Below are 27,871 nucleotides of genomic sequence, written 5' to 3' on the forward strand. Positions count from 1 at the left end.
GAACTGAATTCGTTTTCCAACGGCAAGGCTCGTACTCATAGTCAAATATCTGATGGTCCCTACTCTTTTAGCAGTTCAAGGCACGAGATAGTGCACGTCCACGCGTCTGTAAGTGGACCAAGTCACGTCTCAGTAATTTTATAAGTAGGCCCGTGCTAAATTGTTTGTTTGTCCTAAAATATTTATTTAGGATTCTTGGCTTTCGTTGTAACGTTCCTATTTAAAACCGGCTGCGAAGACAAGTGGATATTTAAAAGAATGAAGACTTTTATTCTTCGCCTTCTCAAAAAACCGGAACTATTACTTGCTCAATTTTAAGGGTTTTTTTGGTAGTGAGACACACTTATAAACATTTACCGCGTTGATCGTATATGTCTCAAATCACGCCAAGGCCATGATACCAGTTTTCTGGCCGGCGACTCAGCGGAGATCCTTAGCTTTGCTGAAGACACTCAATGGAACAATACTAGTGACAAACAGCTGCTTTCAATGATCATAAACCGACTATGAATATTCATAACATATAATGGAATTTTCTTCTTTGCTCTAACGATTATTTAAATATTTCAATTTATGTCGTATTCCGGCTTGAAATCCGGTATTGTTAGACAGTTCATGGTGTGTTGTAAAAATATCGGCTATCACTTTATTGGGTGAAAACAAAAACTCCAGGTAAACGAATTCATAGGAGCGATACAGCAGGTATGCAGGGTATCGCTAGTATTTTGTCTTTAAAGTTTGATTTTGCACGGGTAGTTCTTTTCTATTTGTACAGCTTATATGCTGTGTTCCCTTTATTTTTACGGCTTTGTTATATTCTTCCCTCTGATTGGCTGTTTTCTCTATCCTGATCACTTGCTTCGCGCATGTCCACCGAGGGCCCTCGGAGTAAGGATTCGCTCTCTCTTCAAACCACATGGCTGAATGGTAAAGAAAAGCTGGGAATTAGCTGGCTATTTTAGGCTGTTTGTTTTTGGAAAGGTACAGGAAACCTTCGCGGACGCAATCTGAGACTATCTGCTCTTCGTGTGTGGGTTTCAGGGTTGTTCGTCGGCTGAAGGTTGCCTAGTGGAATAGTTTGAATACGTCGACGTTATAACACGTTTACTTCGTATTATGACTGAAGTCGAAAGCGTTCCTAAGGCGAAACTTGATATCGTTGAGGATGAAAATCACATAACCAACAATTGTGAAGATGCTGGGGAGCACGTTGAAGTCGAAAACCACACTGCTGACGGGGAGCAAGACGAAAATTTCAGCGAAAACAGTACACTAAAAGACGAGAAACGCAATGACTCGGCCGAAGCACCTCCCCCGCCAAAAAATCCTTGGACAAGGCACTTGAAAGGCAACGGTGAGAGGAGCAACCATTCAAAACTGCCTTTAAATACACTGTTACTTTAAACAACTGTTTTTAAACCAGGTTGTGTACTTTTTCTTTCAGAGGAAACCGAAAAACCAACTGTTGTGAAAGCCGCGAAACGCAAAGGCAAGGTAAGCGACTGAGGGGTATGGGGTGAGTAGAGCGGCTTGCACTCGCTTGAGAATCACCGGGTCATTTGCTCAGGGGCTGTTGTATCTGTTGCTTTTTAGGGCAGCGAATTCACAGATATAACCAACTGGCCAACTCCTGGTGAATCTACAGCTTCGAATAAGGACGGAAAGGTATAGAATGAATTTATAATAAAACTCTCATTTTACATAATAATGAATGTGCATTTCGTATCTTGTTTGTCCTTGTACATCGCTGTCGATTTCCTCTCTTTATACACGCCGTTTCTCTTTTTTCCTTTGCCTTCACAGACCACTGTTGGCAAGAAAGAAAATGGTGAAAACGAACTTTCAGACGACGAAAACCAGAAATCAACACCGAAGAAAAAAGGTAAAATCGCTCTTGTTAAAGTTCTTGTACAAACACGATGCCATTTTGTAGCGAATCAACTTGGCCACCGAGTTTCATCTTCAAATATTAATGATTTGTGTTTCTGAAAAACCCAGCGACATTTGATTAGGCATAGAGTTTGTTGTTTCTTTTCCTTTTGAGGCATTGAAATTGGCTTTTGAATTTTTTTATTTCGCCTGGAACAAAGCTAGAACAATAAAAAGAGACGTAAATAAATTGTCCCACACAACACTTCATAATGTACATTTGTTGCGTTAGTTTTGGATTTCTGTGTTATTTTTCCTTAGCTTCTTTTTAATTTATCATCAAAATGTTCCTTTTTCACAGGAATTTTTATCTCTTTGGACAATGTAATGTATTCAAAATATAAAGATCATAAATATTCCATTTGTACTATACCGTATGTTGGTTAGGTTTTGAAAGAAAAAGTGAATGTTGTTTTTGTTGATTTGTATCGTTTATTTTGACAACATTTGCCACCTGTGGAAATTTTATTGAGGCACAAATAGCTGAAGTTTGGAAAATACAAGTTTTACCATACAATCGTTCAAAGCATGAAAAAGTTTTAGCATGTAATCACTCGTAGCCTGGAATAAAGTAATTATAATAAATTTACATTCAGTTATAGATAAACTGTTTATATTTCCAGTTCAGATTGCATTGAGCTTTTCTGCTGCTTTTGTTAGCTTGATTTGAAGAATAACAGAAACCGTGTTGTCTTTCTGATTCTAGTATGCTTTTCTGAAATAATTATCTTTGACTTTTAACTGGATGTGAGGAATTAGGGGAAGTACCTTTATTCATTTTGAACTGCTTTGTAAGAAGTGGACTACTATTACTAATAGATGTGAAGGGTTCTAATTAATTGCCGGCAGCTGGCTAAAAAACAGCTTTTTGGATATTGGCAAGACGGGCGATCTTTGTCAATTACCAATGTAGATGTAGATGCAGTTGCCTGCTTTTTGGTGAAAATGGTAACATGTTTGATAAACCTGTCTCATTTTCTAAGCTGTAGATCGTAGCTGTCTACTCTCTAATAGAATGAGAGCCCTGCATGTTTCGTGACCATAAATATCATGTAGATGTCATTTCAAGCCTGGTCAAGAATCATTTGAATGGTTGAACTCTTTCTTTTTTTTTAAGCAGCCTCTCTCTTGCTTGTATTTTGTTACAGTCCGCTATAATGTAGTGAAGAAAATGTTTGTACAATGAAAAATACTGAAATTGCAATCAGGAATGGACATAATGTAATCTAAAATGTGTATGATTCTGACTCATAAAAAAACGTTAAAACCAAAATGTTTATCAAAAAACTCAGCAAGCATTTGCTTAGTTGTCACTTTTTAAGCCGACGAAGGCCAAAGATTTTCAGCCAAAACGTTTTGCTTAGTTTTTGATAAACATTTTGTTTTTAACGTTTTTTACAAGTCAGAGTCATACACATTTTAGATTACATTATGTTTGTAACAATTCATGTACAGTTTGGAAGATGCTATGGTGGTCTTAGGGACATTACTATGTCAAGACGTCCAGTTCATCTTGTTTTCTGTATGTGCTACATGTCAATTTGAAAAAAAAAAAAAGACCTAAGGGTGAATTAAGGGTGGCTTAGTTCACTGGTGTATGAAAGTGGCTTAGCCACCAGTAATAACTGTCTGACTGGTTCCTTTAACCAAGATTTAGGCAACAGAAATGTGTTTTGATAGAGAGGAAGAGTCTGCCTGAGATGACTTGTAGCAAAGTCTTAAAAGTTGCAAGTTCTGTGTGTATTGCCCAGTAAAGTTTGATAGATTAAGTTTTTTGTTGATTTTAAGGATGGTGTCCACTAATACCGAAGTATAGTATTTTTGTGCAGTTTATGACTATGCAGGAAAAGCAGATCTTTTCAAGGGCTATGGAAATCCAAAAAGAAAACTGGGGTAACCATGCATTTTTTAGAGATTATTTAGCAACAATTATTCTAAAAAGCAATAAAATGCAAAGTAGTTTATGGCTTTTTTTTTCAAATTGAAGCTTTATTATCTCTAAAACATGCATGGTTACCCCCAATTTTCTTTTTGGATACTCAAGGCACTTGCTAAGTTCTCCTTTCTCTGCATAGTTTTAAACCGTGCAAAAATATCCCTGTATTAGTAGCCATCACCCATAGGAAACCCGAGTATCACAAGACCCGCAGAACGTATGCACAGTAATAGTAATAGGCACCATTCTTTAAAGATCAATGTATAGTATAGTTCCATCTTTGCTGAAGTAGTGTTCTAAAACTAGTGACCTACCCTAAATGTACATGTAAAAAATGCATAAATTCAGTTTTTGTCAGGAAAGCTTTTTAAGGCTTACTTTCTTTGTACAAGTCATGACCATTGTTTACTAATTATGTCATGTTTGTAATTACAACCATGCATTTATCATGTGAATGATGGATTTTAATTCAGCGTATGGAACCCTGTGATCACGAGAAGAGCTCCCAAGATAATTAAACTTCTCATACATAGTTGTATAAATATTTTTGAGAAATCTATTGGTGATGTAAAAATGAATATAATTTGAGAAAGTGGAGATTTGGAGTTTGTAAGGTAACTTTTTCAGGCTTGTTGTGAAACATTTGTCTGAAAAAAAAAAAGCTTTTCAATAATTCATGTGTAACCTCTTTGTAATAGCAAGATTCTCGCCGAAATTTGTCGGCCACAATTTTATTGATGCACTGGTGCAACTGTTGTGTGCCAATATATCTTTGTGTGTGGTAATTCGACAGCTCTGAACAAAATCTGGATTTTTCCAAAGCACTCTGTCCTGAAACCTATGAAGTAGAAATGGTAATTCTTATTTCATTGAAATCAGGATCTATATCTTCCCTTAGTTTTCTTTGGTTTGGGCTCTGCTGTCACAAAGCCAGAGCTTCTTCCTTCTTAGCTTTGGGCTCCTAGGAATTTTAGTCAGGCAAAAGCGTTAACATTGTTCACCATCTCTACAGAGAACTTTCTTCAAAATAGAAATGACTGTTTTCATACCAGATTTGCATACAATGTACAGCGTCTGATAGGATCTTGAGCAAACATTTTGTAGGGTACCTAGTTATGTGTGTGGTAGCTCATCCTGTACATAGAGTGGTGTAGAACAAGTAATGGCATTCACCAGATAAAAAAATGTTTGGTAATGCAGTATTTAAACACGTAACAAAGCATATGGATACACGGGTTAGTTTCTAAAGAAACTTGTGTGCATTGGTGGGCAGTGGCAATGGTGGACAGTTGATAAGGTAATTTGACCACTGAAAGAGATGAGACTGGCGTCTTGAGCGTCTTGAGCTCTGACGAAGGGTTAATATTCAAAACATCAGCACTCCGAATCTCTTTGCGGATAAAACTAGACGTTTATAACAGAATATACATTTGGTTGTCTGGATACATTATCTGTCTTTTGCCCCTTTTCTGTATTGCTAGACAAACCTACATGTAGAAGACAAAACCAGACATACCACCTTTGCCCTAGTAAAATAAAATGTATAGTTTGTCCAAGATGTCGTATTTGTTTCTAGTATAAAAACAACGACCTTTTTTACCAAGTTGTTTTTAAGAATCAGGTGAATCCAAACATGGAAGAATAGGTTGATGTAATTTGTGAATCCTTTTAACACAAGCAAAAACCAGTCATGACGAACAAAACAAGGGTTTTGAATTGTGATTATTCTTATGTAGTAGTTTTGGTATTGATATCATTTATTTACAAGACAAAACCAGCTGCATGTATGTCATTTATACTGGCACTTCAATGTCAAGTAAAAGAAAGAAGGAAATAGTTTGTCTCCTAGTCGGTTGCCTGGTTGCCGTAACACAAAGGATGTATTAATTTTTTTCCCCTCCCATATAATTATTCTTACATAAAATTGTGAAATACCAGATGGATTTCCTATATTATTAGTTTAGAAGTCTGGATGGTTATTCAGAAAAAAACATTGTCAAAGTAATGCTTATTAGATATTGTATATCTTATTGTTTCAAATGCAGCTCTTCTAAGGTGTATTTTTGTGTTTGAAAGCCTGTCATATTTTTGTCTTATGACTGCAAATGTTGTTTTTGAAATCTTAATTGTATAATATATACTAGCTTTTATGATAGCTGTTAGTTTCAAGCAATTCACTCTACACACTGTTCAATATAGTTGAAGGAGTGTGTTGAAAAAACTCTGAGTACCTTGAGGGAAAGTTGGAGGTGTGCAGCATAAGAATACCTCATTGCCCAAGATAAACTGATAACTGATAACTCAACTTGCTGGCAGCTGGAATCCCACCAAAACTGTCAACTTTTTATGCTTTTATAATCACGGTAGTTATGCTCCCCTCCCTAGGGGGCGGGGATGGCGTAGTGGTGAGAGCACTCGCCTGTCACCAGTGTGACCCGGGTTCGATTACTAGACTCTGTGTCTTGTGTGGGTTGAGTTTGCTGTTGGTTCTTGTCCTTGCCCGAGAGGTTTTTCTCTGAGTACTCCGGTTTTCACTTCTCCTTAAAAACCAACATTTCTAAATTCCAATTTGATCTGGAACGTGTCCCCAGTTAGTGCTCTGCACTAAATAGATTGACACTTAAATAAAGTGATTTATTTATTTATTTATCACGTTTTCTGTGCTGTCTTTTTTCTTTCCATTTCATGAAGATTTTTGAATTCCCACCTGCTATGCTCAAGAGGGGAAGTAGGGGGAAGGGGTGTGGTCTAATCCCTTATCTCTAGTGCCTCGGGATCCCAGGAAAGGCCCAGATGAGATGAGATACAGTATTGTCTATTGTTTTATAAAACAAAAGTATCTTTCCCTCAATATGTTATGTTGATCAATGATCTTCATCTAATTTGTAGGTGGTCGTCAGAAGTGGGTTCCTTTGAACCTTGATGGAGCAGAAGGTGCTGTAGAAAACCCTAGTAGTGATGCTGTCTTGAACAAGTCTCCGACATCACCAGAGGCTGCCTCCCCTAGTGCCAAGGGAGCTAGGTCACCTACCAACAGATTCAATCCTAGCAACATGTCAGGGAATGTATCCCCTGTTAGAGGAGGCAGGGGTGGACGAGGTGGAGGACGGGGTGGGCGTGGAGGACGAGGAAGGCCACGTGTACCAAGAGGTTAGTAGTTGGTGTAAAATTTGAATCAGTATAAGAAGGATATGCACACAGTCCTTCAAACACAAGTGGTTACCTGACACATGTCTTGGGCAAAAATTTACCAAAATGTGCTTTTTCAACTTCACTTTTTTTAATATTTTCTGAAGAAGGACACTCCCAGACGCCCTAGAGGCTCTTGCCCTCGGCAGCAGGTAAAGTCAGTTGAGTCTTCCTTAAGTGACAGCTACATTGCTGTGAAAGATGAAATGGGGTTCAAGTAATTTTATCAAGGGATGGAGAAAGATAGATTTTTAGTTCTACAGCTTGTATAATTGATGGACAGGACTGTACAAGAAAGGTCCTGCCAAGGTGCTCAAAGCTGACTCTTTACACATGAACTCTTTTTGACATGTATGAAGTAAGATTTTCAGAGATTACTATTGTGAACCAGATCTTTGAATTGAAGCTTAGGGAGTGCAAGTAACACAGACATCAGAGAGAGTTGACAAAAAAGACTACTTTGGACGACACATTATTACACTACTATTAACTGTTTCAAATACCGGTGATTGTCGCTTTGGAAATGAGAAAAATATAGCGTAAGTGAACAATGTTTTGCTGGTGCATAATTGAGACTTGGTCAGATGTACATGTAAGTCTTGTCAAAAAAAGAAAAGAGTTGGTTTGTGAAAGAGTTTATTTTGAGCTTTTCTATGTGAAGTCATATACGCTACATGTAGTCTTTCTGTATAATCCATTTATAATTACTTTATATAGAGCTTAAAACATTGAAGGCAATTGATTTTTCCTTGTTTTCAGGTGAAGGCCATCAACAGATGCCGTACAACTCGTCTTATCCTCAGCAGTTTGGATATCAGATGTATAATGGAACAACTTATTTTGCCCAGCCACAGTATGGTTCCAATCAACCATACAACACAAATTTCTATTACAATTCTGGAAACTACATGGCTCCTGCTGCTACTGTGCCTGTGGATGATGTGACTCTGAAGGAATATGTCAAAAACCAAATGTAGGTTTTCTTGTACCAAAGGTAGAAAGAGCTTCACATATATGTAATATATGAAACATGAGAAAGAGCGTTTCATCCATTTTCCCGCACCGAGAAGTAGGTTAAAAATAATTTGAGACAGCAAAGTTTTGTTAACCAACTTCAAGGTTTTTGCAAGTTGGATGAAACACTGTTTTGAATGTTTGGTATAACCTTTCAAACCATTAATAATTCTTGGAGGAATTCAAAGTTAAAATTTGGCAAATCGTGTGCGAATAAGATCATTTCCAATCCTCATTTCCTTTGCTTTCTTTCCATGAATTATTGATTAATAATGAATTTGAGAAGTGCAATCAATCATTCATTTTTATCATGAGTGGTGTACTTTCACACATTGGTACAGAGTATGCAACTTGTCTGGTACTGTCAGGTACAGTCAAACCGGACTTGTAAACTTTTGACAGAATAATAGTGAAAAGAATATTTGCAAAAAATATACTGCATGTAACATACATCAATTTTCTTTTCTTGTGCAAATTCAAAGCAACTATTCCTGTTCAGGCAGTAGCCTTGCCAACTACAGTACTTATCAAAGCTTGTTGAACTTTAGCTTTCTCATGGTTTATAGCATGCCCTGTTTTATCAGGTAATGATTGTTACTTTCAGCGAGTTGTGACTTTTGGAATGTTGGCTCTTTACTGTGCCTTTCAATAACATATGGACTCTGGAGTTCAAGCTTTAACCAACCGTTGCATTTTCCACTGCCATCAGTCAGCTCAGCTGACCTCTTATAAAACTAAGATGTTTGGCTCAGTGGGTTCACATGCTCACAGTCAAACACTGTGATTGGTGGATTTCGGTCCACTTGATTGACAGCAGTAAAACATGCAAATTGTTGGTTGGGGTTTGAAGTTCAGTGTTCGCATGTTATTGAAAGGCGTAGTACACATGTAGTAATTATAGTTTTTTTAGCAAGTGACTGGCTGGAAATAAATACTTGACTGTTTTTATTTCTGATTTTAGAGAGTACTACTTCTCTGAGCAGAACCTTCAGAAAGACATCTTCTTGAGGCGGCAGGTAGTTCATTTTATTTTTTTTTACTGTGATGTGTAGCCTAAAGTGAAGGTCGTCTTCATCCTTGTCTTTGTTTCTGTCTTCTTTGTAAGAATCATCATTTCGTCGTCTTCATGTTTGTGTTCATCTAAGTCACCATCTTTGTCATGTTCATCCTAATCTTTTGCCGTCTCCTCTTGCTGTCTCTTACTCTACTCCTCTTTATGCAATATTTTTGCTTAAATAGGTCTTTTTATGTCTTTGAATAGACTATAAAAGCTCTATTAATCCCCTGACAGCCCATGTATTTTCAACCCTAGAGGATGCGACAGGGGAGGCTTAAAGGGACAGTATCACACTATTTTTAGTAACACATTGGAAATCAAAAAAACACTATTCAGTTGATAGCACCCAAGATATAATGACCAAATTCCATTAATAAAAGACTATCAGAATGCAAAGAAACTATCCACGGATATTTTCACCGGCAGATGACCAAAATAAAATGGGTTCAAATTTGAAAACATTGGGCCGACCTTTTCAATTTCGCTGTCGTAATGCACTAAAAATCGGTTGTAAGTATTTTTTGGTTCAACCTTTCGTCTCAGTAGAACCACTATTAATATTTCTCTAAATTAACGATTTAGAAACTAATTAACGCAGTGTTCAAAGTTTAAATTTAGTGAATTTTTGCCGAAAATCATGATATCTCCCATGATACTGCCCCTTTAAGTTGTTCAATTGACCATATTTGTGTATTGGATTTTTCTTTTCGGATAAATTTGGGAAGGCACATCTGCAACTTTTTGCTAATACCCAATAAGGTAAGGGTCATTTTGTGTCCCAGCAACTCCTAAAACCTCTTATGAGAGATTTCTAGTAATCATTTTTTATGTATTCCTATTCTGGAATATAGTCACCCTCATTAGAGGAAACATGCACGGCAAGGGCTAAGCACGAATTTTGAACAAAACTTCTTATTTCCAAGATTGAACAAACAACTAACTGAAGCTGACTTGTTGTGTATCACAGTTTTTTTTACCTTGACACAATAATACTCAGGACTGATGACCCAATCTATCTTCAGACAAACTGACTGGTGTCTTGACGATTGTTACTCCTGAGTTTTGTTTTGTGTCTTTTAACTTGAGAAGAGGGGAGGGGAAGGGGGCTTTTCAAAAATCTGAACTTCAAAAGGGGGGCCTGTTAGAGGCTTAAAGGGGAAGTATCACGCAAATTTGATGTCATCTCAAAATCCAAAAATGTTTGTCTGTCAACAGAAACATTAATAATAATTATTGTCTAGTTTGTCATAAATTATCACCTACAGTACCGCTCAAAAGTAAGTTACCAGTCTCGTCTCGTTTCTCGCGAGACGAGAGTCGCGTCTCTTGATACGAGATTCTCGTCTCGAGAGACGCGAATCTCGTCTCTCGATACGAGAATCTCGTCTCGCGAGAATCACTGAAGCGGAAATTTTGGAATATTACCGAGTTTCTCGTGAGAAGAAAACAACCGAGTTTCTCGCCCACTTGTCTTGTGATGCGCTTATCCGTGCCATTTTTGAAACGCGTGCCAACGTGTTCGCATTGTAAGAGTTATGCGATTCGATAAAATTGTCTTAATTCAGTTCAAAAGTTTCGATTCGTGACAAGTTTGCAAGACCATGCGCTAAAATCAAGCTCATGTCTTCAGTCAGTTCAAAGGTTTCGTATTACGTGTAATAGCGACGAGTTTGTAAAGCAATGCGCTAAGCGAACACGCCGGCAAATCAATTTGCAATTGAAACTTTCCCGCACACACACAATTCCTACATTAAAAAAACAGCCTTTTTAAAGTCAAGTTTTGTGCCTGTGTCTATAAAACAGTTTTTGAAAACCCTGAAACTTACATTGTTTTCCAAGTTCACCGCGGTTCAAATTTGCATACGTGACATGTATCGTGCTTTGCTTATTACCGCTATGGAATCGAACTTCTTTCAATCTTTGTGGTTGCGAGCAAATGCAATTTATACCAAGAAAAAACAAAGTTGTGAATAAAGAAAATCGAAAACAGTAACATTGTTGTTGAAGAGCTGACGTAAACTGTGCAGTTCTGGTTCAGAATTGATTTCAGTTTATTGTGCACTGAATTTGCATATCGGCAGCGCGAAGATGTCAAAGGTTACCGCGCCGCGCTAACATCTCAACCTTCAAAACCGGAGATTTTGATCGGAAAGTTTCATTTGCAAAGCAGTGCGATTTCGCCTTCAAACGCATTAAACTTGTATGTATAAAATACCAACGAAAGAATTTGCACTTGAAAACCAAATCAACGCGAACTTGCAAGTGAAACATAAGACGTCCTCAATGTGTTCAAGAAAGTAACGCAATGGTTTCATGAAAAAAACTATAAATGATCCAACTTATCATGCTTATCACATTTTCGTTTTATTTACATTTACATGAAGACGCTTTATAAGGTTCTGCAGATTTATCAGCCGTTAGCTCCGATAACCCAACATGCCACGAATAGATGCGCAAACAGAGATTGATCAACAAGTTCGCTAGTCTTCTTCGCAGCCGTCGTTCGCTTAAACTGACACCCAACTTGATATTCTCGCGAAACTCTCGCGAAAAAGTCAAGCCTTAGTAAATGTGCTTGTACTTACAGTTTTTTCACCTTCTCGCGAGACGAGTATCTCGTCTCTCGATACGAGACTCTCGTCTCTCGAGACGAGAATCTCGTCTCGCGAGACGCGACTCTCGTCTCTCGAGACGAGAATCTCGTCTCGCGAGATACGACTCTCGTCTCGCGAGAGGGTGGTAACTTACTTTTGAGCGGTACTGTAAATGCAATAAAACTGTCGATTAGTGTCTCTGGCCAGAGACAGAGTAGGTCGGAATGGATTGAAACTTGAAAAATGTTAGGCTAACGTTTTTTCAAGTTATCACATAATTTTTTTTTTCAAAATGCACTAGAACAGATCATGAGTTGTTCTTTTCAAGAATTGAGTTGATCTCTTTCCTCTCGTTGTTCTAAAATTGTTTTGTAGCTATGTGAAGGTCTTCTTTCACCATTTTTAACGAAACAGGCCAAAAACCCCATGAGACTTCCCCTTTAATAGAGCTTTTATGGTATTTTGCGTAAATAATAATTTGTGTGTGTTTGATTTTTTGGTCTCTGTTGTACAGTAAGTGGTCAGCAAAGGTTTGATAACAGGTACAAACATTTGTAATAATTATTGATCTTCAAATTCTTGTTGCTTCTTTTCTTGTAGATGGACAATGAAGGTTTCATACCTATTGCACTGATTGCAAGCTTCTACAGAGTTCAGGCCCTCACTCAAGATATCAACCTTATTTTTGAGGTTTGTAAGCAGTGCAAATTAAACTGTTAGTAGATTTAATAAATTAAGGATGATGTCTCCAAATACCAAGGTATTTTTGCATGGTTTATGACTATGCAGGAAAATAATACCTTAGCAAGGGTTATTGAAATCCAAAAAAGAAAACTGGGGGTAACAGCACATTTTTCAGAGATAATTAGAAGAAACATAAAATACAAAATAATGTATGGAACGTTTTTTTCCAAATTGTAGCTTACCAAATGCCATGGTTATTTTTTAACTGAAACATTACTAGTTTTGCTTCTCTCGTGATACAGAAGGGAGCGTGTAGACATTGTGTAATTTTTGCCATTAAGGAATGGCAAAACTAACATTACTGATGATAAGTATGTTATGTTCATTGCTACAGGCATTACAAGGAAGTGAGTTTGTGGAACTTAACATGGTGGAAGGTAAACTTAGGCGACGAGATAACCCTACAGCGTGGGTGATACCTGCAGACCAACCCTTCACTGGTATGTTGCTTAACTTCTGTTATTTATTGTACTGTAGTTTTCCATTTTCTAATAAGAGAGCATTTTGAAGTATGATTTATTGAAAATAGGTGAGAAATCCGTAGTTTCGAAGTCAGAGTGACTTCATTTTCAAGGTTATAAATGTAAGGGTTGGTGAAGTAACTTATGATGTTAAAGTGTCAAAGGTATTAAAGCATTCAAGGTGTCAACAATTGACTGCGCAGACTATTAAACAAAAAACTTTGGCCTTTTTTAACCTTGAAAATGAAGTTTCTATTTGCATTAAATATATATATTTTTAACTCATTAATGGCTGCACACTTTGTTTTGGTTGTTCACTCAAATTTAATTAGCAATAAACAGTTAGTAATAAACAACCTTATGTGCACCAAAAGACAACTTATAGGCTGGAACACTCACTTGGTCTAGAATAGTTAGAATTTCTAATGTTGTGAATTGGAAATTTCCCAAAAAACAAACTTTAAAGTTAAAAATTTGAAAATTGCTCGTAAGTTTGCTCCTGTTGTCAGACGGGTGAAGTTAAGCTGTATGAGAGGATTTTTTTTTTCTTTTACATCAGATTGCTTATTTGCAAACTTTCATGAATGAAGAGATGACAAAAAGAGACAACAAGCTTTCTTAAATGAAAAAAATTTATTCAGGTTATTAGCCCTTGTTTAAGTTGGCATCCTGATGCTTGGAGGATGCCATTTTGAAATGAATCTGATCTTCTACAAAAGTGCACAAAATTACAGCCAGTTTGGTCATCATGGCTGTCAGTGAGATGTCCGAGGTGATATCAGCAAAAATATTTGGTAGATGTCTTGCTATGATTCCACCCCACTTTTTATGATTGTTAAAGACCCTCCCTGATCTACTTCATATTCAAGTTGTCTGCAGTGTACATCCATATAACCATCCATTTACGAAATGCTGTTGTTTCCTTTTCAGTTGAAAATAGTGCTGTGCATATTTATGAGCCTACTCATCCAATGAAACAGCAGGTCACAGGTACCGGTGAAAGTGTTATTTTGTTGTGGTTTAAATTTGATTTTGGTGTGAAATTTTTTAAACCTATGTCATATTTATTTTTCTTTCTGTAAAGATTCATTACCGCAATCTTAAACAGTGTAAAGTACACCTGTAGACATCAGTCTGGTTGAAAAATTTTCAACTCAAACCAAAATTAAACCACAGCATATTCAAGACTGTCAGAGTATTAACTGTTAAAGTGTATTTTTTGAGACTGTTTGAAAACAGCTTAAATTTATTTATGGCACATTGTGCAGGGTTTGTATGGACCTTGAAAGATCTTGAGTTTGAAACCAACAAAGTGAAAGAAGTGAGATGTTATGTTTTAGTCTGGTGAATAAATGAAAGATTAATTTTTCAGTCAGTGACAGAAAATTTGAGTTCGACTCCTATTGGAAGATCTCAGATTTTATTTTTTCCAGGGTATGCCCGTATCACTGACTGAAGGTGGGGGTTCACCTGAAAGCCGTTTTCACGCCGCATAAAATCATTCAAATGGAAATATCTTGTTCGCATTTCAAGCAATACAAAAACCCTCCATTCATTACACAAATCAATGTTTTGGGGTGTTTTGTGAATTTTTGGGTGATTTTGGGGTATATTTGGGAGGAGATAATTTTTCTTGAAGGATTGGTAAAATTAAGAGAAATAAGAAATGTTGAAGATTTAGTGAAGTTTTAAAATAAGAATTTTTATTTAATAATTAATAGACGGATACCAAGTTAGTCCACTAGCAACCTGGGGTGCTCTTGCGTGGGTGTCAACTGTCTGTTAGTGTTCCAAAAACCTCTTCAAATTTCACTCAAATTCAGGTAGAGCCCCGCCTGAATAGTTCATCTATCAAAAATCAAAGTGTTGAAGTCCTTGAAAAGTAAACTGAATTCAAAGAAGTGAATTTTCCTAGAAATGAAAAATTAGTGTATAGTGTCCTGGAAAGTCCTGAATTTTTGGTCCAAACAAGGGTACAAGCCAGATAATTTGTAAGGTGAATGTTTGTTTTGCCCCGACTTCTTCATTTGTAAATTGGAAAGTTTCCGTTTTTTTAAGTGCCAACAAGAGAGGATGAAGGTAAGAGAGGTAATCCCCCTTATAGGCCCTATCCCCATCATAATCCCTCTGAAGTTATTTTTAGAAGGTATCGATTTCTCGCGGATAATGCTACCTCACGCGTTACGTGTCTTTCACCGTTTTCAATTTTACAACGGCTAATCACCATCATACACTTCCATAAAAGAAATTGTTTCTCGCATTACTTCCAACAAATCTCTTAGTAATACACGTGATTTGAAAGCTAATAGAATGTAAATTTGAATGTCCGAAGAGATTTTAAACTCACTGTGACAAAAATATCAAAATTTTCGTGCCGCGGTTGTGATGTTTATACTCGTCTGTTCAATCGCGGCTTCAATTCAAATATAATGTAACACTCTTGCATAAATAAGCTAAGATTTGTTTCTCGCCTTTCTTTTAAAGAATCTCTTGGCTGCATGCGTGATTAGAAAGCTAATGGAAGGTAGACTTCAATGACCAAAGGGATTTGAACAAAGTGAGATAAAAATATCAATTTTCGTGCCGAGGTTGTGATGTTTATACTCGTCTGTTCAATCGCGGTTGTGACAGCTAAATGTAACACTCTCGCATGAAAAAAAAAGATTTATTTCTCGCGTTTGTTGCAACAAATCTCTTAACTACTTACGTGATTTAAAAGTAAGTAGAACATAGATTTCAATGACTGAAGGAATTTTGTACTCACTGCGATAAAAATATCAAAATTCTTGCCGGAGGTTGTGATGTTTATACTCGTCTGTTCAATCGCGGCTTTCAATGTTTCGACAGCCATTAAAATGTAACACTCTTGCATGAAAAAAGATTTGTTTCTCGCGTTTCTTCAAACGAATCTCTTAACTACGTGCGTAATTAGAAAGCTAATGGAATGGAGATTTCAATGAGCAAAGGGATTTTGAACTCACTGAGACAAAAATATCAATTGAAAATTCTTGCCGGGGGTTGTGATGTTTATACCTGTCTGTTCAATCGCAGGTTTTCAATGTTTCGACAGCTAAATGTAATACTCTTGCATGAGAAAAAGATTTGTTTTCGCGTTTCTTCCAACGCGTAATTAGAAAGTAAATAGAACGTAGATTTCAATGACTGAAGGGATTTTGTACTCACTGAGATAAAAATATCGAAATTCGTGCCTAGGTTGAGATGTTTGTATTTGTCTTTTCAATCACGGCTTTCAATTTTCGCCAGCTAAATATTCTTGCATAATTTCCGCACAGTTGGGCTCTAAAACAAATCATGCCGGAGCAATTCTTTTCCAATCTGCGTCGTCCAAATACAGCCACTTTAAACTCGCATTCGTCCACAAAACATATGCAGGCCCCGCTTTCTGTATGCATGTTCCGCCATTTTGTTTTTAGATCAATTCGTGAAAGACGCGTAGCATTGCGTGGGAATTGGCTCAGCTGTCAACGTGGGTAAAATTCAGGATATATGATTGGCTAACACCTAACCCTCTTGGGACACTGGATCTCGCGGGAGATCTAAAAATAACTTCAGAGGGATTACGATGGGAATAGGGCCTATATGGGGGATTACCTCTCTTACCTTCATCCTCTCTTGGTGCCAAATGATGTGTGATTTAACAGCTTTTAAGGACGGTACCAAATATTGTTACTGTGCATATGTTCTGCACATCTCGGGATACTCGGGTTTCCAATGGGTGGTGCCTACTAATACAGGGATATTTTTGCACTGTTTAAAACTATTTGGGGAAAGCAGAACCCAGCAAGTGCTTTTGGTGTCCAAAAAGAAAATTGGGGGTAACCATGCATTTTCAGAGATAATAAAGCTTAATTGTCTCTGCTTTTCCCGCATAGTCATAAAATGGGCAAAAATACTTTGGTATTAGTAGGCGCCGTCCTTAAATATGCTGTTATTTTCTTTAGAAGCTGAAGTGTCAGCTAACGCTGAGCCATCGAAGCAGCCAAAGAGACCCACTGATCTGGATAATCCTAGTGAGTTGATAAAAGTAGCACAGAAAGAGTTGGTGATCAACAACATGTCCAACAAAGAAGAGGGAAAGAAAGCTAAGGACATGAAAGGCATGTTACATGTATTTTTTTTTTCACTAATCAAAACACTTTACTTTTATTTTCCAAAACAGAGTTAAAATAAGAAAAACAAACAGAGGTCATTACTTTCACAATACACTGAGTTTGTTACATGTATTAGTACTACTGTACACCAAGTTTGTCAGTTGGGCTATTAAAACATTCACTGCAGTGGACCTTTGAGTTTGATTGATTTCTGGTAATGTTATTATAATGCACTGCCCTAATAATTATTAATCCTTTGCTTTTTGTGTGCGAAATGACATTTTGCTGTTTCCATCTGCAGATGGAAAAAAGCCAAATCCTGAAGAATGGACTGAAGTAAAAAGAAGGAAACCTTCATCTTCAAAGGCAGAAACAAAGGTTAGTATGTTTACTCTGAATGAAGAGAATCAGTTGTGAAGGAAAGCTTGTATTTAACCCTTCAAGTCCTTAACTAAACCTACAAATTATCATCGCTGCTCTTGATAATAATCTTTCTAACAATATTTCACGCAGTTGGAAGAAGTTGTTCAATCGCAACTTCATTAGGCAGTTTATCAATTTTTTTTTAGTGCTCATTTCTTTTTTCTGATGCTTTGTGCCCTCTCGAGCAAATAAAAAAAAAATGAAACAAATAAATGTTCAGTTCACCAGTTAGGGCTTAACTTTTATTGTACTGTGTGTTGCATTGTGGTTACAGTCGACTCCCGCCTTGCAGACACCTCGCTATTATGGACACTTCATTATCATTGGCTGGAGTTGAGGTCCTGGCAAAGAAGAATTACTCAAAATAACTTGCACTTTTATGGAATCTCCTACTACAGACGCCATCTCTTAGGTTGCATTCAATTGCCATATTCCGGAATAAGAATAAGCGGAATAGCTGTTGGATTTCTCTTTTTAAGAAAATTTGAGAAGACATTTCTGCAAACTTTCACTAACACACGATAATTTAAGAGCAATTTTGTACTCCAGTTACTCCAAAAGCCTCTTGTAAGGGATTTTTTGTCATCATTTTATTTTAAATTTTTTTTGTCTTTTATTAATATGACAGAAGTTACAAAAAACACAGACAGAATAAATAGACTTGTAGTCTTTTTATTTTGTCATCAGTTGATGTATTCGTATTCCGGAATAGGGTCAATCAAACGCACCCTTAGTCCCAAAGGTCTGCAATATGGCAGGAGTTAACTGTATGCTTTTTTAGGTTTTGTATCTTACTATTGCAATCTCTGTTATTCAATCAGAACACTGGTTTCTCAAATGACCAAGAAGAGCTGGACTTTCAGTTTGATGAGGAACTAGAGAACCAGGGAAAACAGCCAACAATTTGCTCCTCTGAATGGTAAATGTTTTAATGTGTTTCCTCTGCTTGCCTTAATTTTGATGACATGACTGCTGTTTTGGGGATAGAAACCCACCCACTTGAAACAAAAAAATTTTCAAGCTTGCTGGGGAGTACAGAAATGGTAGATGGCATTAGAATAAAAATATTCAATCAACTAAAAGTTTTGACTGAATGGAAGTTGCCTCAGGTGTCGTACGATCTAAAATAAAAAAGTTCTCAGTTTTTAACTTTCGGCACTTGTGCACTGTTTGTCAGAATATTTTTACTGATTGGTTTATCTTTGTTTTAAGGGATGATGACTCAGATGATGAAATAGATGATCAGGATATCCACAAAATTATGATAGTCACTCAAACTCCACCTCCTGTGAAGAAACACGACAGGACAGGAAGTTTTGTCACCAGAGTCAAAATGACACAGGAACTTTCCAAAGCAATTAATGATGGTCTTTTCTATTATGAACAGGTATGGAAGAAAGTAGTAGACATAATAGTGTTTATCTTTCTGCCAAGCGTTTCTGTAAGTGGGATAATTTTTACAGCAGAGGTTTCATTAAGGTTTTGAATAGGCGGGCAAGAGGGTAGTGCACCTGGGTAGGATGGGTAACTTGGATGTAGTCTTCTCGAACTTATTAATAATTCAAAAGCCAAAGACGAAGGAAATCATGCACTGTGATGTGTTTGGATATCTGATGAAAAACTCCTCATTTTTGCATCCCTAATTTCCCCTTCAAAATTAGTTTGTTTCAGAAGTTATATCAAACACTTGTCACAGTGTTTTATCACAACATCAAAAAACCTCAAAGTTCGTCAAAAATACTCTGCTACACGTCATATTTTCAACTCTCTTCTAGGTGTTTGATATGTAATGAAACACTATCTCGTGTTTGATATATTACTTCTATTGAAAGAATTGATTGGGGTGTTAAGAGCGTCAGGGTAATGGTTGATTTGCCCACTGCCCGGTCCTTAATGAAACCCCTGTTACAGGGTTAGTGTTTGGCCGTTGCCTAACAATAAACTTGGAGGACTTCCTTGTTTGAGGTCAGGCCTCGGGTTTGGGGCTTTGCCATTGACTGAAATAAACACCCATACTTTGTTATGATTTTTCAGTACTATTATTGTACACTAGCTTATTTTGAATGCGGTTATGATTAGGGAAAAGTCAAAGATCATTTGTTTTTTTTATTTTAGGATCTTTGGGATGACAGTGATGACAGTTACCTCAACAGAAAGGTAAATGAGGGTGATTTGTTCAGGTCTTTTTACTGATTTCATTTTAACCCATTAATGACTGAGGCGCCCAAAACCGGCCGATATTTTCCGCATGCCCGCGCTAGGTTCCTACCTCCCCTAGAAGGGATAATTTTGTCCTCTATTCTAATTGTCTTTAGAAAAGACTGACCAATCAAATTCTATTGTCTGCGCATACATGTTAGGTCTTAGGGGGGTCTAGACACAAAAAGGTTTTTGTCTTCCGAAAATATCAGATTTCATCGATAATGGCAGGCCAGGCGCTTTACGCTTAAATATTCAAGACACCAATTTTGCGTTTTCGGAAGGAAAACACACCTTTTCGAGTGTTTCTCGCAATACAACTCACAAAGAATTACAGGTTTAATTGTGAATTTGTACTGAAATACTATTCTAATTGATCGATTCTTCGTATTCCGAACAGCTTTTGCAAAATTTTTGAAAAACATGCTCAGCACGGGTCGATAAATTCGCTTCAAAATTGACTCGCAATTCCTTCAAATCGCTTGCGAGTCGGTCACCTCGCGGCAAAGATTATACGCTTTTCCTTCTTAGACCTATACAAAGACTTACTTGAATAAATTTTTCATTTAGGAAAGCTTTATTGCCTGTGTTTCTTTCTATTTTCATTGATGAAACGTGACGACTGCCTAATCTTGCATAAACAAACACGTCTTCTTGAGCGGATCAAATTACTGCCATGTGACGCGAGGATCAAATTTCATCGAATTTTCGAAATTTTTACTTTCAGGTTTGTTTTTCGAGTAATCTTTAATTCGCAGCTAGGGTATTTTATTCGACAATTAGAAATTCTAGCTATTCTAGACCAAGGGAGTGCTGTTTCTTTGACCCAGTTAGTTGTCAATTTTTACTGCACATTGGGTTAATTATTAACAATGTGCTAATTTGTGAAAATGTCGAAAACACGTGGGCTGCAATGGGTTAAAATCTCAAATTACCGTGTTTTTTTTTTCTTGTCAGATTGTACTTTCTTCATCATGGAAACGTGTAGAGATTGTTAGTCAGGACAAATTCAATTACCAGCGTGATGCTCTGGAACCTCCCAGAGCTCGTTCATTCACAGAAGCAGAATTCACTCCACCAAGCCCTCCCATCACAACTGTTCCCCACGCTACGTTGTCACCATCAGCAGAAGTATTCCGTCCACGAGCTAACACAGCTCCATCTGAGCCTCTCTCAAGATCTCTTCCAACTACTGTTCCTGAGCTACCTACGACCCATGAGTATCCGACACCAAGGCATGGCTCACGCACTCCAAAGCGTAAAGACGTCAAGGTGGCACCAAGGTTCTTCCCTGCATTCAGTAAGGAGAATCTCAGTGATCAGGGACCGAAGAAAAGAAAGACAAAATACAGTCAGAATCCCCCTGTTGAACAACATGTTGGCTGGGTTATGAGCAACAAGGAGTACCCACCTCCCAGAAGGTTTGTGTTCTTGTTTGATATTAGTGAGAACCCAGACTATACGTTCCTTACAACAACAGTCATACTTTCCTTGCTTAATTATCCGTATTGGCGTACTTTAAACTGTCGCATATCCTCTACCGGCTGTTGGCTCATCCCAAGATCAAACTACTCACAGACAGCACAAGAGACCAAGTACTACAACTTCAGTAGTTTCTTGTCATGTCTAGCCAGACTATGCTATTCGTTATTAGCTTGAGTGTGACAAATCTGCCCTCAACCAGGACTCGACTTCTTTCCCTCATTTGGAACTACCTTACTGCGCTTTTCAATAGCATACAGACTCGGAAGTTCAACTTCAAGTAACAATTTGCTTGTTTTACTGCCTTCAATCAAAATTACGGCAACAACCGGCTGGCCGCAAAAATAAAGAAACCGACAAAGTGGATCAAAATCCACCAATCACAGTGCACCAACATGACCTTTTGACCCCGTTTAGCCAAATGTTATCGTTTCCTAGGATTTCTGCTGCAGTGGTTGACGGCAGTGTAAAGCGAAACAGTTGGTTGAACCTTGAACTTCAGAGTCGGCATGTTATTGAAAGGGGCAGTAATCAGTTGTTGTGCTCATGGGACTAATGCCATCTTCAAGGTTCTTCAACATCTCATTCATATCCTTATGCAGGGCCAATGATTGGACTTGACAGTTTCCATATCCAGTGTTTGAATGTTTAGTCAATACCATTGTTGTATTTTGTTGTTTTGTAGTCCAAGTTACAGCATCTCTGAGGGTGTGGCTCCTGGTGCACATGTAGGTAGTTATGGATCAACGCCGCAACCAATCCCACGCTTCCAGCATCCCTCACATGAACTCCTGCAGGATAATGGCTTCACTCAACAACTATACCACAAATATCACTCGAAGTGTCTGAAAGGTTTGTCATAATTAACCCTTTGACTCCTGTCGAGTTGCCATGGTTTTCGCATACATTACCTTTTTTCTAGAGCGGTTTAACGCGATAAACTGCGCACTAGATAAATAAATGTTCTTGGCTTCCAAAATTAACTGCATATTAAACTGGAATGATTAAACAAATGTTTTCCAACGTAAAATAATATGGTTACCGATTAATCATTTGCCGAAAAACACACTTGAACGCAAAAAATGCTAAAATTCACGGCATGTTGATGAAAACCTTTGGCATATCAAATTTCAACCCGCTTATGCAAATTGCCCTTGATTACGCATCTGTTTCTTCTCAAACGAATATATGAATTGACAAAGACTCAAAAATCAACAAAAAGCTTTTCCAACAAAACGTTTTATTGAAATAAACAATATATTTGCTATTAGAGGCAAAAAACTTTCAGTTTTTTTGCGTGCGTGCAAACACGCATGTAAAATTTGAAGACGCTCCGTGTTTGTACAAAGCGATTACTCGCAGTAAATTCGGGCACGTTTGCGATGAAAATTACAGAAGTTACAGAATTCTGGTTCAAATCATCACTTAAACTATTTGTAAAAAGCAAATCCACATCGGAAAACATCATTTACCGTGTTGTCACCATTGTCCTGGTCTTATAAACTCCGTTTGAAGCCCGCGGTTCGGTTTTAACTTTTGAGGCATATTTCGGAAGCGGCGTGGAAATATAAGAGATCACAACGCGAAACGGCTTTTCGCTGTTTTTTAACGCCTCCAAGTTCTCTTTTTTGACGGTAGATTATTGTTCACGATTATTCCTTTCCATTGTCAGCTTAAAAAAGATGTACTTGCTTTAAAAGATGAAAAAAACATGTCTTGAAACTTCAGGACCGATTCACGCGCGGCACCATTTTGTAATTTTGCTCAGCTCCATGCGGTAGGTTCAGAAGGATCCTTTCCCCTACCCCCTAAAATGCCTTAAAATATGCGCAAAAGACAGATTCTGATTGGTTTATCATTCTACTAGCTATTGTGACCTTTTCAGGACGAAAAAAACTCCAGGAGGGGAGGGAGAACATATCGAGTTTCACGCGCGGAGCATGCGTGAGGTACGGCCGGTTTTGGCCGGTGTAGGAGTCAATGGGTTAACAGTGTTTCAATACTGCCTTGCTGAACAACTTGAGTGGTGTAATTTAACACCTAGCCTTACTTGTATTCTAGCAATTTTGTAATGTGGAAAGTGATTTCTGTTCGCTAAATGATTTTACTTGACTTCACTAGTAATTTCTTTGGCTAAAAAATCTTGTGCCATGTTCTCTTTCTCAACCAGTAACAAGTAAAACCAGAACCAATTGCCACTCATTTCTGTGACGTAATTGTAATTTCATTTCATAATCCTATGATTTTGAGTAAAACATCACTATTTTAGATTATCAAAACTTACCTGTACATGTAGTTTTAACATTATGTTTGTTTGTCTCCTACAGAGAGGAAGAAGGTAGGAATAGGCCAGTCACAAGAGATGAACACAATGTTTAGATTCTGGTCCTTCTTCCTCAGATCACATTTTAATAGGTAAATATACCTGTCATTGTGTTGCACTGTAAATATCGCCCTGCAATAAGGTTCCCTTTGTGGACCATTTGTTGGTTGTATATTATTTATATCAGCTGCATTATGTGCCATAATTAGCAGGGTTCTTGATATCAGTAATTTGCCAAAGATTATGCAGCTTGTGTAGTTTATTGATCTCATAATGATTTTCTAGTGATACTCATGACAGCCCTTGCAGGTTATATCTTGATTACCTTGAGAACCTTGATTGGCGAGGTTTGTTGGTGGATGACAATGGTATTTAACTTTTCTTTGTTTTCTTTGTTTCTTTTTAAGGAAAATGTATGAGGAATTCAGAACATTAGCAATTGAAGATGCACTAGCTGGTTACAGGTAAGATTTGCACACCTTTATGTGTATGTCTGTCCTTTGCCAAGAGGCAGTGGTGTGGGGGATTTAGTCTTTGTGCACATACAGTGTTGTACAGTTCTTTTCCATAACTTTGAAGTCAGTTGCATGAAGCAAAAAGCCGATTCCCTAATATTTTTGTAGCCACTGGAATTTTAACGGAAACCATACATGCCCTGTATTGGAATGGTTCGAAATAGTAGTGAATAAAGTTGAAAGAAATGAGATAGAAAATTAACACAAAAATAGACTAGATTGAATTCAAACGATACCTTATTGGTGATTTTACAAAGGGGAAACTTCAGTACACAGCTAAAAGGACAAGCAATACTTTTAAGTTGAGCAAAATGACAACATCTTATAACAGGTCTGCTAAATCTAAACAATGGATCTAATATTTGTTTTGTTTATTATTTAACATGCATTACTTTTCAACAACAATTCGCCTCTTATTTATTTTCAGATATGGCTTAGAGTGTCTCTTCAGGTTCTATAGCTACGGCCTTGAAAAAAAGTTCAAAGCTGACTTGTTCAAGGACTTTCAGGCAGAGACCATGCGTGATCACGACCTAGGTATGACATCATCACTTTATTTAAAGGGACACAGTCACCTTTGTGACCGCGCTGACCTGAACGCTAGTTCTTGTCAATTTTGAAAAGCGTCCACCTCAACCCGAAATCAAAAGTGCGCGTCGGCATCTAGAAATCTGCTTCAATCTTCCCAGTGTTTTGTTGGATTTTTAATCTTTTACTGGAAACCTGTTTCTGAGTATGCTTTTGCTCATCCTATGATATTAATTTATCATATTTGGTTAAAAACAGTATGGATCGCGTCTCCAACGGAACATGGAAAAAAGAGGTGGGAAACGTGAAGGCGCCGGGCGGAAGAAATCGCCTGCGTTGGCTAAAATAACGAGCGAAATCAATCAAAAACATTGGAGAACAAATCACCATTATATATATTTGGAAAATTACATTTTCTCAATCTGGCGAAAGGTTCGTGCGGTGGGAATCTTCGTAAACGATTCGAATTACGCGTCATGGCTGCTTGGTTTGGAGCTCGGACGAAGACAAGCTTCGGTACACGGTACCTTGTTTTCTACGGGTCGAGCAAGCGTTGTTGCAACGACATGGGTTTGGTTCCTAAATTTAGATAACGGAGAAGTTGTAGAAACGAAATTATAAAAGCAAAATATATAATTGAAAGCAGATTGAAATAAAGCTTACCGGTAGTTTCGCTACACTGCAGCTCAGTCGATTCCCTTCGTTTTAAAATTGACATATTCTCTAATATTTGAACTCAATTTGCTTCTCATGCAAACAGTGTGAAACGTAGAAACAGCTAGGATAACTTTTCACACGACCGGATACCGAAATAAACGATTAAATGATTCTTCGACTTCAGAGGTTTTCGTTGACGTTTGACTTTCCCTGGACAAGTCCATCAGTAAATTCTCCATGGTATCAAGAAAATGAGTGTTCTAAAATGACATTAGGTCTATAATCACTATAATAATTTTTGACTGGCAAATACTTCGACTCGACAAGGTTTGTTTACATTTTTCAAAGGATGCGCTTCTCAGCGCGAGACTTGTGATGAAGTGTGATATGCAAATCAGCTAAGAAATGGTATCTAATGCGCATGTGTACCAGGTGACTGTTTCCCTTTAAGTGTCACTGTATTTAGCACAGAGCACTAATTGGGGTCACTCACTGGACTGAATTGACATTTGGAAATGTTGGGTTTTGAGGAGAGCGGAAAACTGGAGTACCCGGAGAAAAACCTCTCAGAGCAAGGACGAGAACCAGGAACAGACTCAGCCCATGAATTGTGGTTTATTCGTGTCGCATCTGGTTGCTGGTTGTCTAGCACTGCTGCTTTTCCAATTCACTTTGTGTGGTTACTTTTAAACAATATATGGCTGTCTTTACAAAACACTCCCATGTTCTGTTTCTCTTGCAGGGAATCTCTATGGTCTAGAGAAATTCTGGGCATTCCTCAAGTATTACAAAGTGAGTTTGAATTTAATCTCATTTCACTGATTGATTAACTGCCACTGTTAAGGCAATGTGATGTTTCATTTTGCACTCGTTTTGGGAACACTATTACTTGAATCAGAGTTGTTGGAACATGTAGCACAGAATGGTGCTTTTAGTATATGGATTTACCTGTCTGTAAATAATAATTCAAGGCTGTTGCCTAGGGAAAATTTCATGGAGCCCACAAGGCCAAAAGCTGAGAAGTTAGGAGCCAACGTGTGAAGTGTTAGGTACTGCTGCAAAAATTTTGGCACCTAGAGGATTTTCTTGGGTTCCCCAGACTACAGACTACAACAGCCTTTGATATTACACGTAGCAGTTAAGCTCGAAAAAAAATGTGGATTGGAAACTTAGTGTAAGCACAGTACAAGTTTGTTCCATCTGTGAGTAAAGCCTTATGTTGATTTTTGTCATTTTCTAGGGAAAGACAAGGTTTGACATTGATCCTGAGCTTAGAAAGCGCCTTGCTAAATACAAGACAATTGAAGACTTCAGAAATGATGTAAGTGAACCATAACAGTGATATCTTTTTTTTTTTGGCTTTTCCTCTTTTCAACAATTTTACAGTTGTATGTACAGCTAAGTATAGTGTATGTACAGCTAAGTATAGACAGTTCCTTTGAATTTTGATGTCCAACTATACATAGGGCAAGTGGGATGTCCACATGTATCTTCTCTTGATTAGTGCAATTTTGATCCATATAATTGTTCAGAAAACGCTTACTTTCATATCTGTGGTTTGGGTGTTTGAAATTAGAAAGCAGCGATAAAGGGGGTGCTAAGCCTGAAAGTAATGATTCAGTCAGTTCCAGCCTAGCTTATCCCTCTGGGCATTAGTGGGACTTTTTTTCCACATTGTCCATCCCAGGGTTGGGCATTAGTCTACCATGGGGCATTTTATAGACACATAATTTTCACGTTACAGAACTGACACTTCTTTCAATAGTAAGTTTATTGGCAAAGACAATAAATTTCTGGTTAACTACATCTAAGGAAGACAAAAAATGAGATGGCAGGTCCATGGGGCATTAGAACAGCTCAATTGCCCTACCATGAAGTATATTAAAAAAAATCCTTGTGATTTCCTGGGGGGTGGGGGGTGGACAATGGGTTCTGCTGGAAATGACTGATTCATGATGAGGAACTTCACGGTAACTGAATAGGACATCAAGGTTTCTTTTTCTAAAGGTTGTTACTTTCACCAACCATTATGCTTGTGCTGTTTTTGTTTTTCTTTGAATATACAATCCACTATGATCAGAACTGTTAGGTAGGTTAGAGTAGCACTGCGTGCTTATGTCATTGTATGATTGTTTTTATCACAGCCAATGAACCAGTTCCCTGTTGACCCGCATAGCAACAAGCCACGGTCCAGACACAGCTCGCACAGTGACAAACATGACCACCAGTCTCACGGCAACAAGGAGGATCAGAAGCCAAGCAAGGAGGAAAAAGAGAGCCACAAGAGCAGTGAATCAAGGAAAAAGAGTGCAGAGCAGAAAGCTGAAAAGGAACGTGCATCTGAGGAAAAGGACAAAAAGAGTTCTGCAACTGGGAAACAGACCAAAAGAACTACAGCTGCGGAAGCTGCTTCCAGTAAAGCTAGTTCTGTTTCAACTGCGTCCAACGCAGTTACTTCTAATACAGCTGCTTTTAGTGCCTCCTCAGATAAAACTAACGAGGCTGCTGGCTCATCAAGCAAACAGGAAAAGGCTGAAGGACTTGCACCAGCTGCTGAAAAATCTAACACATAAGAGGGAGAGGTCTCTCTCAAGACATTAGCAAAGTACAAGACTTGATTTCAATTGAACAACATAAAAAGTTTAAAATGATGAAAACAAAAAAAAAAAAAATATAGTATACTCTCACTGGAAAATCAACAGAGGCAA

The 27,871-nt window shown here is 37.7% G+C and overlaps 1 protein-coding gene across 1 annotated transcript; it reads left to right on the forward strand.

Annotated features, from left to right (window-relative positions):
* Positions 1–875: 875 nt before the first annotated feature.
* On the forward strand, positions 876–27,871 carry LOC146471752 (la-related protein 1B-like). Its single transcript, XM_085120274.1, has 23 exons — positions 876–1,354; positions 1,445–1,494; positions 1,594–1,665; positions 1,804–1,882; positions 6,755–7,015; positions 7,814–8,027; positions 9,030–9,084; positions 12,320–12,409; positions 12,798–12,903; positions 13,855–13,914; positions 16,887–17,042; positions 17,338–17,414; positions 18,281–18,378; positions 18,672–18,846; positions 19,575–19,616; positions 20,616–21,079; positions 21,826–21,992; positions 23,468–23,555; positions 23,871–23,927; positions 24,406–24,515; positions 25,906–25,955; positions 26,404–26,484; positions 27,308–27,871. Exons 1-23 carry the CDS (start codon positions 1,117–1,119, stop codon positions 27,734–27,736), a joined length of 3,219 nt encoding a protein of 1,072 aa, XP_084976400.1. The 5' UTR covers positions 876–1,116; the 3' UTR covers positions 27,737–27,871.

Source organism: Pavona decussata, unplaced genomic scaffold (genome assembly GCF_977016875.1).
Source record: "Pavona decussata unplaced genomic scaffold, jaPavDecu1.1 SCAFFOLD_102, whole genome shotgun sequence".
Classification (NCBI taxonomy): Eukaryota; Metazoa; Cnidaria; class Anthozoa; order Scleractinia; family Agariciidae; genus Pavona; species Pavona decussata.

Coding starts and splice junctions, on each gene's coding strand:
- LOC146471752 (XM_085120274.1), top strand. CDS start 1,117: ATGACTGAAGTCGAAAGCGTTCCTAAGGCGAAACTTGATATCGTTGAG. Junction 7,016..7,813: donor AAGGCCACGTGTACCAAGAG/GTTAGTAGTTGG, acceptor CCTTGTTTTCAG/GTGAAGGCCATCAACAGATG. Junction 19,617..20,615: donor ACAGTTACCTCAACAGAAAG/GTAAATGAGGGT, acceptor TTTTCTTGTCAG/ATTGTACTTTCTTCATCATG.